General features: G+C 41.2%; 1 protein-coding gene across 1 annotated transcript; it reads right to left on the bottom strand.

The window, feature by feature from the left end:
• Nucleotides 1-649: 649 nt before the first annotated feature.
• Nucleotides 650-15,316, bottom strand: PPIL1 (peptidylprolyl isomerase like 1). Its single transcript, XM_037844555.1, has 4 exons — nt 15,009-15,316; nt 11,370-11,524; nt 2,441-2,509; nt 650-1,875 (listed from the first exon to the last, which is right to left on the bottom strand). The coding sequence occupies exons 1-4, from the start codon at nt 15,062-15,064 to the stop codon at nt 1,655-1,657; spliced, it is 501 nt and encodes a 166-aa protein (XP_037700483.1). The 5' UTR covers nt 15,065-15,316; the 3' UTR covers nt 650-1,654.
• Nucleotides 15,317-16,026: the final 710 nt, after the last annotated feature.

The following is a 16,026-nucleotide window of genomic DNA, read 5'->3' as shown; positions in this document are numbered from 1 at the left end:
GAAAGTGGGGATTTTCAGTGTTCTGGGAGGCAAGTGGGATGAGTGTCTTATTCCTTATCCAATTATGACCACCCAGCCAAAATCAAAAGAAATGTGTTTCTACTTTCCCAGAGTCCAGAACAGTACCTGGCACACCAAAATCTTCTCTGGGAAATTACAAAGTCAGTTTAGTGGTTTGTTGGTTTTGCTTTTTTGTTGTTGGGGAAAAAGAGACAGAAGGGTAGAAAAAGGTTGAAGGTGGAGGCTTGGGGAACAGAACTACGTCTGGCCATTCCATAAAGTAAATCACCATTTCCAAAACTTACAGAGTAATAAGGAACATTAAAGCCATAATTCCATCCTCAAGGGATCTATCAGTTTAGGGAAGCAAATAACATAACATATATTTCTTCTGGGCACCTAATGATCCACCTAAGGTGGCCCTCCTGCAAGCTCACAGGCTTCTTCAGTTCTCTCAGCACACTTTCTTTCTTTGGTTCTGCCTTTTTAAAGTTAGAACTGCTCTTGAATGGGAGAAGTCCACTAGAGATCAACAAACCTAAAATGATGTGAAATCTTGAGATATGAGCACTGCAACACTACCTGAGATGGTTCAGGGATTAAATGACTGCTAGAACCTCATAGCAAATTTAAAATCAGACCACGGCAATTTTCACCATCAGTGGCATTTTATTTTGGAAGTTTCTATGTATTATGTATGTATTAATGTATTGTTCCTCTTATCCCTATCCCTCCTCAAAAACAAAGCAAAACAAAACAACAGGAAGATTAAAAAAATAATAAAATAAAAATCTCATCTGGTTTCTCTAAAGTCTTAGATGAAAAAAAAAATCTAAGTGGTGCCTTTCTCCTTTATGAGAATGCTGCTTTTTAAGGAGAATTCAGTCTCGCCTTGTGCTTTTACTACAGATTTCCACTACTTCCTGGGGAAAAAATGGTCATAGCTTCTGCTGTCTCTTTATAAATTCATTTCTTGATTATTACGCATTATCATTCCCCACTTGACACCTTCTTAGAAACTTGATTGTTGGATGCATTTTTCATTTGGCAAAAATTCAATGTGGCTTTGCGTGGGATGTCTAAGTGTCAGAAACAGCAGTGTTGATGCTCTGGTTTTGAGAAGGAAAACAGAGAGAGATGCAAACTTTCCTTGGAAGAACAAATGTAGGAGACTGAAATAGGGTGTGCACAGAGTTAAGCAGGCTGGCAGACACTCCTTGGTCTTGAATTCTGTGGCTGTCAGCCACCAAAGACTGCAACAGAGGCAGGCCAGAATATAAATCTCCCCCAGGAAGAGTTTGGTTGGACACCACAGATAGACAGATCTTGCTTCATTTTTTTCCAAGTGGATCAGAGTAGACACTCACAAGAAGGAGCAGTATGGATCATTTGCAGTTAGCAGTAACTTGTGCATGACCTTGTATGGGCATTTCTACAAATGCTCTGTCAATGCAGGCACTGGGAGAAGAGAGAACAAGCATTCTGTTAAAATACACTTCTATCTCTTAACTCACCCAAGACCCAGGCTTCCTCAGCTCCGTGATTTGTAAGGCCAGAATGACGTTTAGAGTTACATGTCGTTCCAGATCATCTTTAAGCTGGTTCACGGGGCCATCTCAGAGGACCCAAAGATCTGGCCAAGAGGACAGCAAGTCTATCCAGAAGGGTAGGCCTTGACGATCTTCACATCGTCCACAGGGCGGTCCTGAGAGTTTGTTTCTACCATTCCCACTCGATTCACCATTCCTATGCCTTGGCACACCCGGCCAAAAATGGTGTGTTTGCCATCAAGCCACTGGGTGGGGGCCAGGGTCACAAAAAACTGGCTGCCATTGGTGTCTGGCCCTGCATTAGCCATTGCAAGAATTCCAGCCCCTGGTGGGAACAGAGAAAAGAGGAAGGAATATGAATAACCCCATGGGTCCACCGTGGAGCTGCTACACCAGCCTAGGAATGAAAAAACGCCAAGACTTGGTTCTGGCTTCTGTCATCAACCACCCAGACCTGGGTAGCTTTTCCTGCAGGGCAGGTTCTCTGCCCTCAGCACAAAAAGGCAATCACGGCTCTACCCTGGGGACCTCATCTTCCTTGTTCTCTATCCCTGATGATCTCCACTAATTGCTGGAACATTTTCCCTATTCCCCCCAAAAATCCCTGCAAGGTCTCCTGTTTCTATGAGGAAGATTTTGATATCCTAGTTTATAACAGCAATTGTCAAGTCGGTGGAGGCTAGAGCACTCAGACCAGCACTCTGAAAGGCTCAGGACTCTGTGAGAGGCGGTGCCTTCTCTAACCCACTGGGACCCTTTGCGGTACTGCAGTGGGGCAGCTACCTGGCACTACACCATGGCGTGAGGCATTCACCTTGACTCACAGCCGACAGGATGTGCTTGTAAAACCCATTCTCTCTTCCTACCCAATCCAGCCAGATCATACTTACCCGTGAATTTCAAGTCTGGATGAAGCTCATCTTCAAACTGCTTGCCATAGATGGATGCACCACCTCGACCTACCCAATTAGAATACAAGAAATGCATCAGCCAGTCCTACCATTCTACCTCACGTGAGAACTCTGGCCCAGGGTCAAAGGATTTTTCAGAGTACAGGAAAGAAAAAGGTAGTAAGCAAGCCTAGCCCCCCTGTTGGGCATATTGCAACACAGGCTAGCAAGCACATTCAAATCACTGGGTTTGTTCAGTTAAGACGTTTCTTTTCAAAATAACATTCAGAGTGTTTTTTCTTGATTATTAAAGTAACACATGCTCACTGTCAAAAATGTAGAAAACATAGATTATCAAAAGGACCTAAAATCCCCTGTAATCTAACCATCTACAGATAACCACCATTCACAGCTTGATGTGTTAAGAGGTTTCCTGATTTTTAACATTTTAAGGAAAATTTTAGACAGGAGTGCCCCAAGCACATTGCTACACAATCAGCATCTTTCCCTGCTGAATCCTGACCAACCCAGAACTCTAGGCAGTCATTGTTAATGGGCCAGAGACGGCACAGGAGTTGAAGCCTATTTGCCATCCTGACCCCAGATGATGGAAAATTCATTTAAGTCAAAGGATCAACCTTTAGGAGAAATAGGGATAGCAGGAAGTAGCAATGTGGTGGAAAGGAATAATATTCCAGTAGGCAGAGGCAGTTGCAATGAGAGGCAATATATCATCAGAAGAAAATGAAGAAACTCAGAAATGGGAATGATTTGCAACATGACTGCCAAAGGTCATTTATATAATGTCCACAGGAGTGTGGTGCTGTGCTGGGTCTCCTAAGCACAGGCAGGTTTTGTTCTTAGAGCAGAATAATACAAGTTAAAGAAGGTTTTCCCATAGAAAAAATTGTCATAAATAGGAGGTAATTTTCCTAAGCAATATTAATCAATTATTGAATTAACCATATGCCTTGTTCAACTACACTGGCTTCTCCAAGTTGACCACCCAAGACAAAAGAGCCTGGTGCAAAGTGAATATCGGATTTATCAGCTTACTATTTGCCTGGTGGCCAGAAAACAGTCCTTTTACAGCCTGCCACATCGCCAAGATGTGCAGCTTGACGGTACCCTGTCCACCCCAGAGGCTCCTGGGTACTGCTAAGGTGTTTCCATGGTAAAAGTCCTTTGCTCTAGATTTCAGGATGCTTCACTACCACAGAGCCTGTCACAGGATATTCAAAGGCCCCATTTCAGGAAGAAAATGCTGTTCTCAAAGAGGAATAGGGGTGAATCTAACAGACTGGGGGAAACCTTCTACCTGGCCCAGGCTATATATGCTTCTGGAAAGTTAATGAACTATACCAATGTAAAAATTCATTCCCAAAATTCCAACATGTCAATATACCAACAAAAAGGGCAATTATGTAACCATATGTTCCCTCTGACTTGGCAAACCTAGCTTTGCTCTACTCTTCTGAAGCCACCACAGAGTCAAGTAGTTTCCCAGGGGCAGTGGCAGGGGTGAGGGCGTGGTGCTGGCAGTCCTGGGGCTGAAGACGAGAGAAAGAGGGGCAGGGCTGTGGGGCCAAACTGAGGCCAAACTGGGGTCAAGCCCTGTCTGAGGTCTGAGTGAGCAAGCTGAGGGCACTAGGTTCAGTAGTGCATTGCCTGTCTGCAGGCCGAGTCTGAAAGTGTGAGGGCTGCCAGGACAAAGCCTCAAGATCTCTGCCCTCCGGGAACTGAAAACTGTCATATCAAGTTCACCACAAACAAGAGGATTAAGGGATAGGGTGATCAAGAGCCATAGCTGAAGCCTGGGTTTTGGAGCAATCTAGAGAGGAAAAACAAAGAGCACAGAGGCCCCCTTTTACTCACCAGTCATAGTCTGACCAACCACAACTAGTTTGGGCCTCTACTGCACCGTTTACTCATAATATATTTCCTTTACATAACCCAACTCAACCCAGTAGGGGTGGCAACAAAATGTCAGAAAGACAACCAGTTCCAATCAAAGCATTCCTCTGGGCATGTGGAATAGGGGAGAGGTGGCACAGGGACAAGGAGTGATTAAACATTTCTCTGGTGCAGGGTACGCTTCATGGATGTCATGATCAGTTATAGAGCCAATAATTTATGAGCTTTCAAGTCAAAAACTTGCTGGTCAAGTACCGATACTCTGGCGACAGGCACAGACCTATTTTCTAAGCTCTGTACTCTCAAGGCTCTTTTTCTCTTCTGCTCTCTCTTCAGAAACATTTAAGGTATATAATATTTTAGACATACAAGAGATACAAAGAATAATATGACAAACAACTATGATCCCCCCCCTCAAGGAATGAAGTACTCCAAATCCAGCTGAAACCCATGTATGCACCTCCACTGCATTCCTTCCACCCTCCATTCTCCAAAGAGGTAACAAAAATAATCACACCTCCCTCTTAGGAACCCCTCTTCTGACTGGGAGTTTGTCACTGCCACACATTTTCTTTTTTACCATAAATGTATATGTCCCTAAATGTATATTGCTGTTTTACATGTTTTAAGCTTATATAAATGGTATCATACTTTCTGTATTTTTCTGCATTAGCTTTTTTGTTCACCACTGTTGTGTGAGATTCACCCATTTTGTTCTGTGGAGCATTTTGAGGTTTTCATTCCACTGTATAAAATTATGTATTATCTTTCCTTGGGTTGAAGGATAGTTAGGATCTTTCCAATGATTAACTATTAGAAACTATGCTACATTTTTCAATATATCTGGCCAAAGAGGCTGAACCAATATACACCCACCCACAGTACTCTCATTCTTACTTTTACTGTTCTAGGTCCTTTGTCAGACTTTCTAACATTTGCCAATTTAAGAGGTGTCAGATCTCTTGTGGTGGTTTTACTTAGCATTTCTCTGAAGTTGCTAAACATGAAACATAATCTCATGTTTACTGGCTTTAACTTCCCTCCTCTGTGAACAGCCCCTTTTCTAGAGGTTGAAATTTTCATATTTATATGCATATTCTGGATAGTACTAATCCTTTGTCAGTTAATGCTTTTGCAAATACCTGTTCCCAGTTGACTTTTTATTCTTTTAACAAGGTCTTCTGATGCCCAGAAGTTTTCTTTGTTTTTTTTTAAGCAGTTGAAATTCCTTAATCTTTTTCGTTATGATCTGTGCTTTCTATTTTTTTTTTTTTTAATTCTTTCTTATCTCTAAGATCTTTGCTCTTCTGCTGGCTCTTCTTCCTCCTCTTGCTTAAGACATCCCAAGATGAACTGGAGAGCTAAGACACACTCTATCCCAGTGTTTTCAACAAGTGTGATTTTGCCCCCGGGGACACTTGGCAAAGCTGGAGACATTGTCTGTTGTCCAACTGGGGAATGCCACTGGCATCTAGTGGATAGAGGTCAGGGATGCTAAACCTCCTGCAATGCACAGGACAGCCCCACAACAAAGAACTATCTAGCTCAAAATGCTGATCATGCCAAGGTTAAGAAAGCTCTGCTTACTCTCCCCTTGTACTACGTTTTTTTCCACAGCATTTGTCATGACCTGTTAGTATATCATGTAGCTGTTTGTTCAATGTCTGGCTCTCCCACTAGAATGAGAGCTCTGTGAAGGCTTTCTTACTATATAGTCTTGTGAGTACTTAATGTACTTGGCCTGGCTTATAGTAGGAGTGCAATAAATATTTGTTAAGTGAACAAATAAACACAATAAATAATAAATAATCACAAATACTTTTTTGACCTCTTATTTTGTGTCAAGCTTGTGCTAAGCATTTTACAAGAATCAGCTTGTACTCAAGACAACCCCATGAGTTGTGTATGATCACACTCCCAATTTACAGATGAAGCAGGCTTAGCAAACATTACATAACTTGTCTATATTTAGTTAAGTGTTCATTTCAAGTGAAGACTCAAACCCAAACCCACTGGGCTCCATGACCCTGCTCTTCACTCACCCCACCCCTCCCCCACTATACCGCCTTGCCATATACCACAGCTGGATTATATTTCCTAATATATTTTTCTCATCCCTGACTCAAATCCAAAATGGCCTCTGAATGGCACTAGATTATATCTGAACTCCTCTCGCTGGGAGTGTCCATTAACCAGTGGCCCCATTTTCCCCCATGAGCTTCTTACTATTCTGTACACTATGCTCCAAATTGCTCCTTTACTGTTGCCTAAGCATGCAGTTCAGAGGTTCATGACATTTGTAGGGGTCTTAGAAATCACATCCTTGGATGTGTTTGTCCTGGATGTGGAGAGGTGGCTGGGTTATGCCACAGAGCCAGTCCAGTGTACAGGACATGATGGCAGAGGGGAGAGGGTCCTCCACACACCCCAAGCATCTCTGCCACTTGTGCCTCTGCTCCCCACTCAGTCTTCTCCCTAGATCCAAAATGCCCTTCCCTCTACCTACCAACAGTTAAAATTCTACATTTCCTTCAAGGTCCAGCACAAAATATGCCTCCCTCCCACTCTAATTCCACTCCACTGTACTTCTTCCCTAACTATGAATTAGTTTAACCTCTATCATATACAAAATCCATATCATCCCACCATATATTTGCCTATTTAATATTGCTTTCTAGTTGTTTCTTATAATGAATATCTTTTCTTCCTGGCAGGGCTGGAAGCTCTGTAAAGAAAAGAAATGCCTTGGCTTCTAATGCTGAAGTACTCCTCACAAGCCTTACAACAGCAGAGGATACCCAGCAGTGTCTTAGCAATTATTCATCAAATGAACAAAATTAACGATGAGCTTGCCGTTCAACACATTAAATTTCAGGTGTTCCTGGGGCTACCAAGAGGAGATATGTATGAAATCAGAGTGCGGGTGATGCATAGGATAATCAGCATATAATTAATCATGCAATCACGGCAGCTGGTGGGAACTGTGAGGCTCAGTGCCGAGCAGGAAGCGCTAAAGGAAGGGCTGGAAAGGATCTCCATGTCTTTTAGGGAGGAGAGGAAAGAAGTCAGTAGAAACAGATAAAAGACATTCAGAGAGCTAAGGAAAGAGCTAGGAGAGAACAGAGTTATAGTAAGAAGGGAAATTTAAAGAAGAAAAATGGTTTAAAATGAAGCAGGAAATTAAAGGGTATTTGAACTGGGGAAAGATTTGGCAAAGAAAGTATCAGAGAAAGCCTGTGGAAGAATGGTTCCTGAGTAGCCAGACTGAGGGATTGTTGGGGATAGAAATGGTATATCCATTTGCCAGAGAGCCCAGGATGCTACATGCTGCCCATCTGAGATTCTTAGCAAAAAACTTATTCCCTGATCAACTAGCAGACATGAACTAGTGACCCAGGAGGGCCTAAGTACTGTTTGCCTTCCACCACACATCTGCCAGCAGACTTAGCCCAATTAGTCATTGTTCAAATATTCAGAAATCTTCTGAATGATTCAACTTCATTAAAATTACATCTTGGACAGGGGAATGATGAAGGATGTGAACTGACTACAGAAATCTAGGGAAGTTTTGACATGAGCAACTCACATTGGAGTCACGTACAATTCTTGTACACTAATCATGCACTCTCTCAGTTCTTAACATTGAGAAAGAAGAAGAGAGAAAAGAAGTATGCTGAAGTGTCGACAAGACATTTCCAGATAAAGAAAGTGGAGTGAAGAAGAATTAGATGACATCTCCCTCAATACCTGACAAACTGAACATAAGAAAATTAAAATTTAAAAAGCCAAAAACTCACCAGCATCAACCAAATAAGAAAAAGGAAACAAACTTATTCCAAAATTTCTGAAAAGAGTCAGCCAAGGAAAGAAATAGAAGATTCTGTCTGCATTTCCTCAAAGTAGTAATCAGGAAAGAAAGAACATCATCCTGACAATTCTCAGAAACACCCTCCAATTTTGAGAAGCCAACAGAAGGGGTGAGTGGGCAACCTTGAAAAAGTTAAGGAAATGTCCTTGAGGGTAGAAACCTGCATATACCACAGGCACTCAGGAGCAACAGGGCAGGCTGATCACCTTCAGGGTACTGGGCTAAACTGGGGGCTTACCCAGAGCCCAGGGTGGGGTCAAAGGAACACACTCATGGCTAGGGGAGGCCCTGGGACAGCACTTTTAAGGGAGCCTCAGAAGACAGAACCAAGGCTAGCTCTCCCACAAGGAGCTCACTTAGCATGAGCTGAGCTGAAGTTCCCTCCTCTAAACACCCTCTCAGGCTAGAGTAAAACAGAGAAAGCAACTGAGCATTTGGAGTGGGGAAGACAGCTGGTCCCTCATAGGTGGGGAGAGTATCCAGGAGGATCCGCTTCACTATATTCAAGGGAATAAAAGAGTGGGGCATAGGTGCTGACATGAAGCATGGATAAGATGAACAGAAAGGAAGAAGCATAGATAAGATGAACAGGAAGGAAGAAAAAAACACCTCCAGAAATTCAGACTGGGAGAAAACATAACCTGAAAAGTGCCTTCTCATGGCTCCTTAAGCTACAGATGAACTCAACAGAAAAAAGAATCCATTAAAACAAGAGCTCAAAGACAAGATAATAAATCAAAAGAAAAAGGCAGAAAGATTGCAGAGTTAAGGAAACAAATTGAGAACTAAATTGACACCAATACAGAGTTAAATAAATTAGAGCAATAAAGAAAAAATAGGCATGACTGAAAATTGAATAAGGCCCAGAGTAAAGGTCTCAGATTATTTCAGAGGATGCAGAGAAAAAAGGAAAAAGATCAATATTTCACACAATCAAAAGGAATGTAATAGATATGGAAGGCAAAGGTGATGAAACAAAGCATAACTGGTTTCCTGAAATAGAAAATCCAATAAATATAACAGAGGAAATATTTAGAAATGTAAGACAAAAAGTTCTCCCTGAACTGAAGGAAGGAATAATCTGGCTTAAGTATTCTCCAAAGCACGTCTGAAACCAGAGGCAATAGAGCAGAATTGTCTCAAAAGATCCAAGGGAAAGAGTGTAGCACAAGAATAGGACATGGTGTTTTTCCAAGTATAAAGGCAACGGGCAGAAATACTCAGACATGAAACAAGTTCAAAAATATAATACCCTCCAGCACTTTCAATAAAAACCACTCTGCAAGAAATCCTGCCCTCTAGCACTCAGGAAAGAAAAGCCTAGTGGTGGAATCTACACTGCAGCTGAAGGAATTATAGGTGTAGAACAGAAAATAAATGTTAGAAACTCAGACAAGGTAAAAATAAAACTAAATGCAAAAACTGAGAGTGAGGAAAGGAAAGGGTAGAAATTTAAGTACTAATGGTCTCACCTCTCAGAGCAAGAAGTCAATTTTTTGGTTAAATACATGTAAAATTAAACAGAATACATTTTATTTTAAAAACAGTAGCATGCATGACATACTGAAATTATTTCCATCTAGCTATCCTCCATCCATCCTTTTAACTACACATCCGAATAAAAAGATGTCAAGAATGATGGCCAACAAAAGTTAAAATTGGTCACTCTGAGAGGTGGGGTACTGGGGGATTTGGTAATGGTGGTTAGGAATCCTTAGACAATATGCTTACGTGTGATTTTTTTCTTCTTCCTAATTTCCTGTATACTCTCTATTTTGAAATGTGATATATATATATGAAATGTAATGCCTCTGGCATAAAGCCATAAAGGATGAATAATGAGACAACTGAGAATGATAAAGAAGAACGAGACTGAAAAAATATTCTGCCACAAAAAGAACCAGGCTTGTTGAAAGGAAAAAGAGCAGCAATTAGCAGAGAAAAGCAAACTATGAGGAGCAAGGGATCTCAAAACAAATTTTAAAAGTGTCAGCATTCACTAATTTCACTAACAAATCCTATTCAAATAAGACAACTCCCAAATTCCAATCTCCATACCAGACCTTTCCTCGACCTCTACCCTCATATAGTCAACTTACTTATTCAACTCTGAGTTACTTGATCTTCCCCCTCCAAACCAGCTCCTCTTTCCATCCTCCCCATTTTAGTAAATTCACCCACTAACTAAGGCCAAAACCCCTGAAGTCATCCTTCTCTGACACCCCACATCTAATCTGTCAGCAGATCCCACTGGCTCTACCTTCAAAACATAACCTGAATCCAGTCACTTCTCGCCACCTCTACTATCAGTATAGTCCAACCACATATTTCCAGACTACATAACTGCAGCAGTCTCTTAACTGGTCTCCTGTTCCCATTCTTGCCCCTATATGTATTCTCCAAATAGTGGCCAGAGTGATCTGTTTAATGCATAAGTCAGATCACGTCACTCTTTTGCTCACAACTCTCCAATGACACCCAATTTACTCAGAACGAAACCCAATCTTTGCCATACCCTACAAGGTCCTACATGATTTCCTATGGAGGTTCCTGCCTCAGGGCCTCTGTGCTGTTCTTCCCCTAGAGTCACAAAGCTCATTCTCTCACTTCATTCAGATCTCTCCTCCAAAAATATCTTCTTAGAGAAGACAGTCCTTCCTGACCATCCTACTAAAACTGCATCCCCACACCCTTTTCCTGCTTTATTCAGAGCAGGAATTTTGCTCTTTTTGTTCACAGCTATATCCCTAGAGCTTAGAGAAGAATCTAACATAATGTAGGTACTCAATATCTATTAAATGAAAGAACCCAATATTTTATTTTTCCCCAAACATCGAACATACTTTACTTCTGATTGACTGGACTACTCTATGCATCACTAGAATTCAGGCAAATATTATTCCTTCTTAGTGAACAATATATGGAAGTAAAAAGAAACTCATAAGAAACTCTAAAAAGCCCAAGCGTCAAGGATGGTTTTTGGTCAACTCCACTAGTGTGAGTTTGGAGGAAGATGTGGGCTCGAGGGGCAGCAGTCACCAGAATCAACTAACCCAGTCCCCGGTATGTGGAAAACAGACCTCTGCAGCACATTCATCCAGTTATGATGGAGTGAGACTTGAGAAACTAATGTCAGCTTAACTGTACCTGTCCCTGTTGGGTCGCCTCCCTGGATCATGAAGTCTTTGATGATTCTGTGGAATTTCGTGCCATTGTAGTAACCTCGACGAGCTAACTCAGCAAAATTCTTACAGGTCTTTGGAGCATGCTTCCAGTACAGCTCCAGCACAATGATCCCCATGCTGCGTGGGAGAGGACAGCATAGCTCCAGTCAAGAGCAAGGTCACAACAGACAGGAAGATTATGGGATTGCTATAGGATTCTTCATTTTCAAGCTTATAAGTAATGAAATTGTAATAATCACCAGATTTCATGCTCAGCAAAGGAAAACAATTCACTGCAAGTAATATGAACATACATAACTCCTATGAGTAAAACATAAAGGGCTTTTTGGTCTTTTTTTAAACAAAGTAACAACCGAGGACAACTCAAAATTCTCATACCTTACATATAAAAGTAAATCACCAGTCATCTTGAACCAATGTAACCAACTCCTAAATTAGGAGGAAAAAATCTTACACACAGCATGTAATTTTTTTAAAAAAGGAGAACATTAAAATATTATTCAGCCATTAAAATGAAATTCTGATGCATGTGACAACATGGATGAACCATGAAGACATCACGTTGAGTGAAATAAGCCAGACACAAAAAGACAAACACTGTATGATCTCTCTTATGTGGAATACCTGGAAGAAGCAAATTTTTAGAAACAGACAGTAAATTATAGGTTACCAGGAGCTGGGGGTGGGGGAGAAGAAGGAGTTATACTTAATGGGTTCAAAGGTTCTATTTGAGGTGAAGAAAAAGTTGGGGTAATGGATATTCGCGATAGTAGTAGAACATTGTGAATGTGATTTATAAAACTGAACTGTACACTTGAAAGTGGTTAAAATGGGAACTTTTGAATTGTACATGATACAACAACAAAAAGTTAAAAAATACACATTGGGAGTTCATAATTATATATGCGTAAGTTTCTGGGTGGGAGTGGGAACTGGTAGTTCAGAGACAGGGACGACAGGAAGATTTTTCAATGGATGCCTTTTATAAACATAGGTATTTTGAACTATGAAAATGTATTACTGGGCATGTTGGGAAGCAATACAGTTATTTTAGGTGATTTATTTTTCTTAATCCTTTGTTTTGTTTGGTTTTTTTTTTGATTTTTAAGAAAATTTTTTGATAAAGTAAAAAAAAAAGCTATTGCATTAAAAAATTTAGCAATAGAGCCAAGAACCTAGGAGACATAAAGAGTAGTGAAGAGAGGGGATGAAGCACGAAGCAGGGAATAGCATAGAATAGATAACCAGACAATTTAGAGGCAAACTAATAATAAATTACTCACAGTTACATAAGGCAACTGCTTGTCACATTATCTCTAAGATCTGCACACATCAACCTTGTCAGAAAGGTTATCCTCACAGTACCAGGCATGGCAAAACTGAGACCCAGAAAGGTCAAGAGTATCAGAACCCAAGATAAACTATGTCTTTCTAATTCCTAATCTGATGTTCTTTGTATTAAACTAGATGTTCCTGTTGGAAGCAAAGCAGTTATTTTAGATTATTTGTTTTTCTTAATCCTTTGCTTTGTTTTGTTTGAAATATGTTTTTTTTGTTTTAATTTTTCGATAAAGTTAAAAAATTTTTTAAAAAAAGGAAATGTATTACTTATTCAAAACAAATTTTAACAGGAAAAAAAGGTACAGTTCGCATGTTTGGGAGGAGATGTAACAAAGACAAAAAGAGCATTTTGTTTTGTTTCCTTACTGCTAAGAAAGGAAAGAAGTAAGAGGGTTAGGATAGGACCCTTCCCCTCTACCCTATCACTCTTCTAAGAACATGGGAAGTGAGTCAACTGTGTAGCCTGGCCTAGGACGGTGCTTTGCACATTGTAAGCGCCCTATAAATATATGTGGAATGTGCCAGAAGACAGCTTGCTAACAGCCTTTCTGCCTGCACTCCATCCTTCACACTACTGATGTTCAAAAACGATTAATAGTTACTCTGTGTAAGGCACTATTCTAGGTGCTTTTGCCCTCATGGAACTTACTTACATCCTGTGGATATTTTTTAAATACAGGAATAATCTTTTAGAATGAAACTGAGAAGTACCTATACAATTCTGAAAGGTACAAACCTTTTGACTAAGCAAATGCAACTTCTAAGTATCAATCCTATGGGAAAACTTACAAAAATGCCTAAGGATACAATATGTGCAAGGATGTTCATTCCAGTGTTCCAGTATCATTTGCAATTTCAATGTTCTTCAAGTTGGAAATGACCAAAATATAAAATATCCATTCTCTGGAAGGCTATGTGTATTACTGAAAGAAACGCAAATAACAGAAAAAAAAAAAAATACACACACACACACAAAGAGTATGGTAGTATGACACCATTTTTGTTAAAAAATAAAACATAAGACAGAGTTGTTTATATGTGTACATAGAAAAAAACATGGAAGATTATCCAACAAACTATTAGTATTTATACAGGGAGGGCTGGCTTTCATTTCTTACTCTATATCTACACTGCTTCAAATTAAATTTTTATTTATTTTTAATTTAAAAAAATGTTAACAGAGGTCAGAAATTACTTTCAAGTTGGGGCCTGAAGAAGTAGAATTTTGGCATATAAGAAGGTAAGATAAAAAGAAAAAAATTTTTAAAGAGAAAAAAAAAAAAAGAAAAGAAGAAGCAAGTGGGACAGAAGAGTTCCAGGGAGCAAGAGGAGCACAAGGAAGTACAAAGGAGACTGAAAAATCTCTATGCTCTGGTGGAAAGCAATGGGGCAAAGATGGACAGAAGGACCAACCGTGGCTGGACCCTGGTTGCTAACTTGGGAATGACAGAAGATGTAGCCAGAGAAGTAGGCAAGGGCCAGATGAGACAAAAAAATCACCTTAATTACCAGATTAAGTCTGATCTTAATACTGCAACAGCAAGAAATTGCTTAAGGTTTTTGAGCAGGACCTCTGGTCTTACTTTGGAAAGATCACTTTTAACTTTTTCCAAAGAGGCATTGGAATGAATGGAGCTAAAAAAACTAGAATGTGAGGCCAACAAGCCATGCTCTAACGAGGGTCCCCTTCTTACTAGCTGTGTGGCTTTGGTCAAGCTATTTAATCTGTAAATTTCGGCATTTCCTCCTGCTAAAATTGGACGGGAGAAGGTGTAATACTACCCACATCATTTGGGCTTGTAGGAGGATTAAACTGTGATGGTAGACATCAGGGGCACTGCACGGGCTGTTCGGTGCTTAATTATATTATAGCACGTCTCTGATCGTGGGGAAAATGTGCTTCTGCCTGTGTTCTCACAGTAACTTGTTTCTACAACTGTAGTACTTGTCACCTAATGATTTACACATCTGTTTCATTCACTATACTATGAGCTCCTAAATGCAAGGCTGTGTCTGTTTTACCCTACATGCCTCGTCTATGGACTCAATACAGGCTCGTTGAAAGAAAGAATGAATGAAAAGAGTGGAGCGAGGAGGATTATCAGGCAGCTGTTGCCGTGTTCCAGGCGCCAATCCGTGTGCAGCTCCTCCACGTGGACGCCACTTTCCCCCGGGAGCGCGCCAGGCACCCAGTACCCCGGCGAGGCCCGGACTCCGCGGCGCCTCCGCCAGCCCACCCCAGAAGCCCGACTTCTCTCACCTGGTCTCCAAGTAGACGTTGGGCGGCTGCCAGGAGTCGGGGGGAATTGCAGCCATAGCGGAGCGAGCGGAATCCTTCCCAAGCAATCGCTACTTCCGGCGTCGATTCACTGGGGACCCTCTGCTGCAGGACACACTTCCGGTCCTGCCGTTCAACCCTTTGGAGTCCAGGATTTCGGGGGTTGGGACAAGGAAGAGAAAGGACCCCTCTTCCACAGTCGGGGAAGTTGGGGTGCGAGGCGAAAAGAGGCTGAGGCGCAAAGACGGCGGAAAATGCAAACGCCATCGGAGAAGGTGTCAAGAGGCGGTATCTCGCCACACTCTGGTGATATGATTGGTTCGTTTAGGCATGGAAGGCGGGAACAACCAGGAAATGTGCGCTGTGATTGGACTTATGTCCTAACATTCAATTTGAAGACCCGAAGAGGAGGAAGAGAATGAAATGGAACCGAGACGAGAGAAGCCAGTAACCAACTTGTAAAACACTGTACAGTTTACGTAGCTCTTACACTTTTTCCCTCTCATTTACTCCACAAAGCAATCCTGTAGAGATTATTATTCCCATTTTTTCAGATGTGAAAACTGAGGCTCAGCAGTTAAAGTACATGTTTGTCCAAGGGCATACAGCAAACTGAGCCTTCAGACTCCAAAGGCTGAGTGAGGGGAGAGCGAAGGGGACAGGACAGGGAAGAGAATGAGAGACAAGGAAAGGGATATACAGGAGAATGCAGGTCAAAGGGTTCAGAACAAGCAGAGTGACTGGCTGGGATAGATGGTACCTCAAAGTTGTTAGGAGGCTTAACTCAGGGCCACAGGAGAAGCAAAGTGAGAAGTTTGGAGGGAGGACCAGAAGGAAATGGGGTAAACTATTGTAAATCCTTTTCCACACGACTTAATCATGATGGCTAAATGAATGTCTGCTGTGCCCCAGGCATGTGCTAAGCACTTTATTGTGTATTTTCAAAGTTACTTTTCACAACCCCATGAGGTAGAGGTTAGTATTTCCTTTTTACTTTGAA

Source organism: Choloepus didactylus, chromosome 7 (genome assembly GCF_015220235.1).
Source record: "Choloepus didactylus isolate mChoDid1 chromosome 7, mChoDid1.pri, whole genome shotgun sequence".
Classification (NCBI taxonomy): domain Eukaryota; kingdom Metazoa; phylum Chordata; class Mammalia; order Pilosa; family Megalonychidae; genus Choloepus; species Choloepus didactylus.
Note: the sequence above shows the minus strand (reverse complement) of the source record. Positions and strands in the feature narration are given on the sequence as shown.

Bases quoted from the DNA above. Each gene is read 5' to 3' on its own strand.
- PPIL1 (XM_037844555.1), bottom strand. From the start codon at position 15,064: ATGGCTGCAATTCCCCCCGACTCCTGGCAGCCGCCCAACGTCTACTTG. The intron at 11,525-15,008 runs GTGAGAGAAGTC...TCTCCCACGCAG, and splicing joins AACGTCTACTTGGAGACCAG to CATGGGGATCATTGTGCTGG. The intron at 1,876-2,440 runs GTAAGTATGATC...TGTTCCCACCAG, and splicing joins TCCAGACTTGAAATTCACGG to GGGCTGGAATTCTTGCAATG.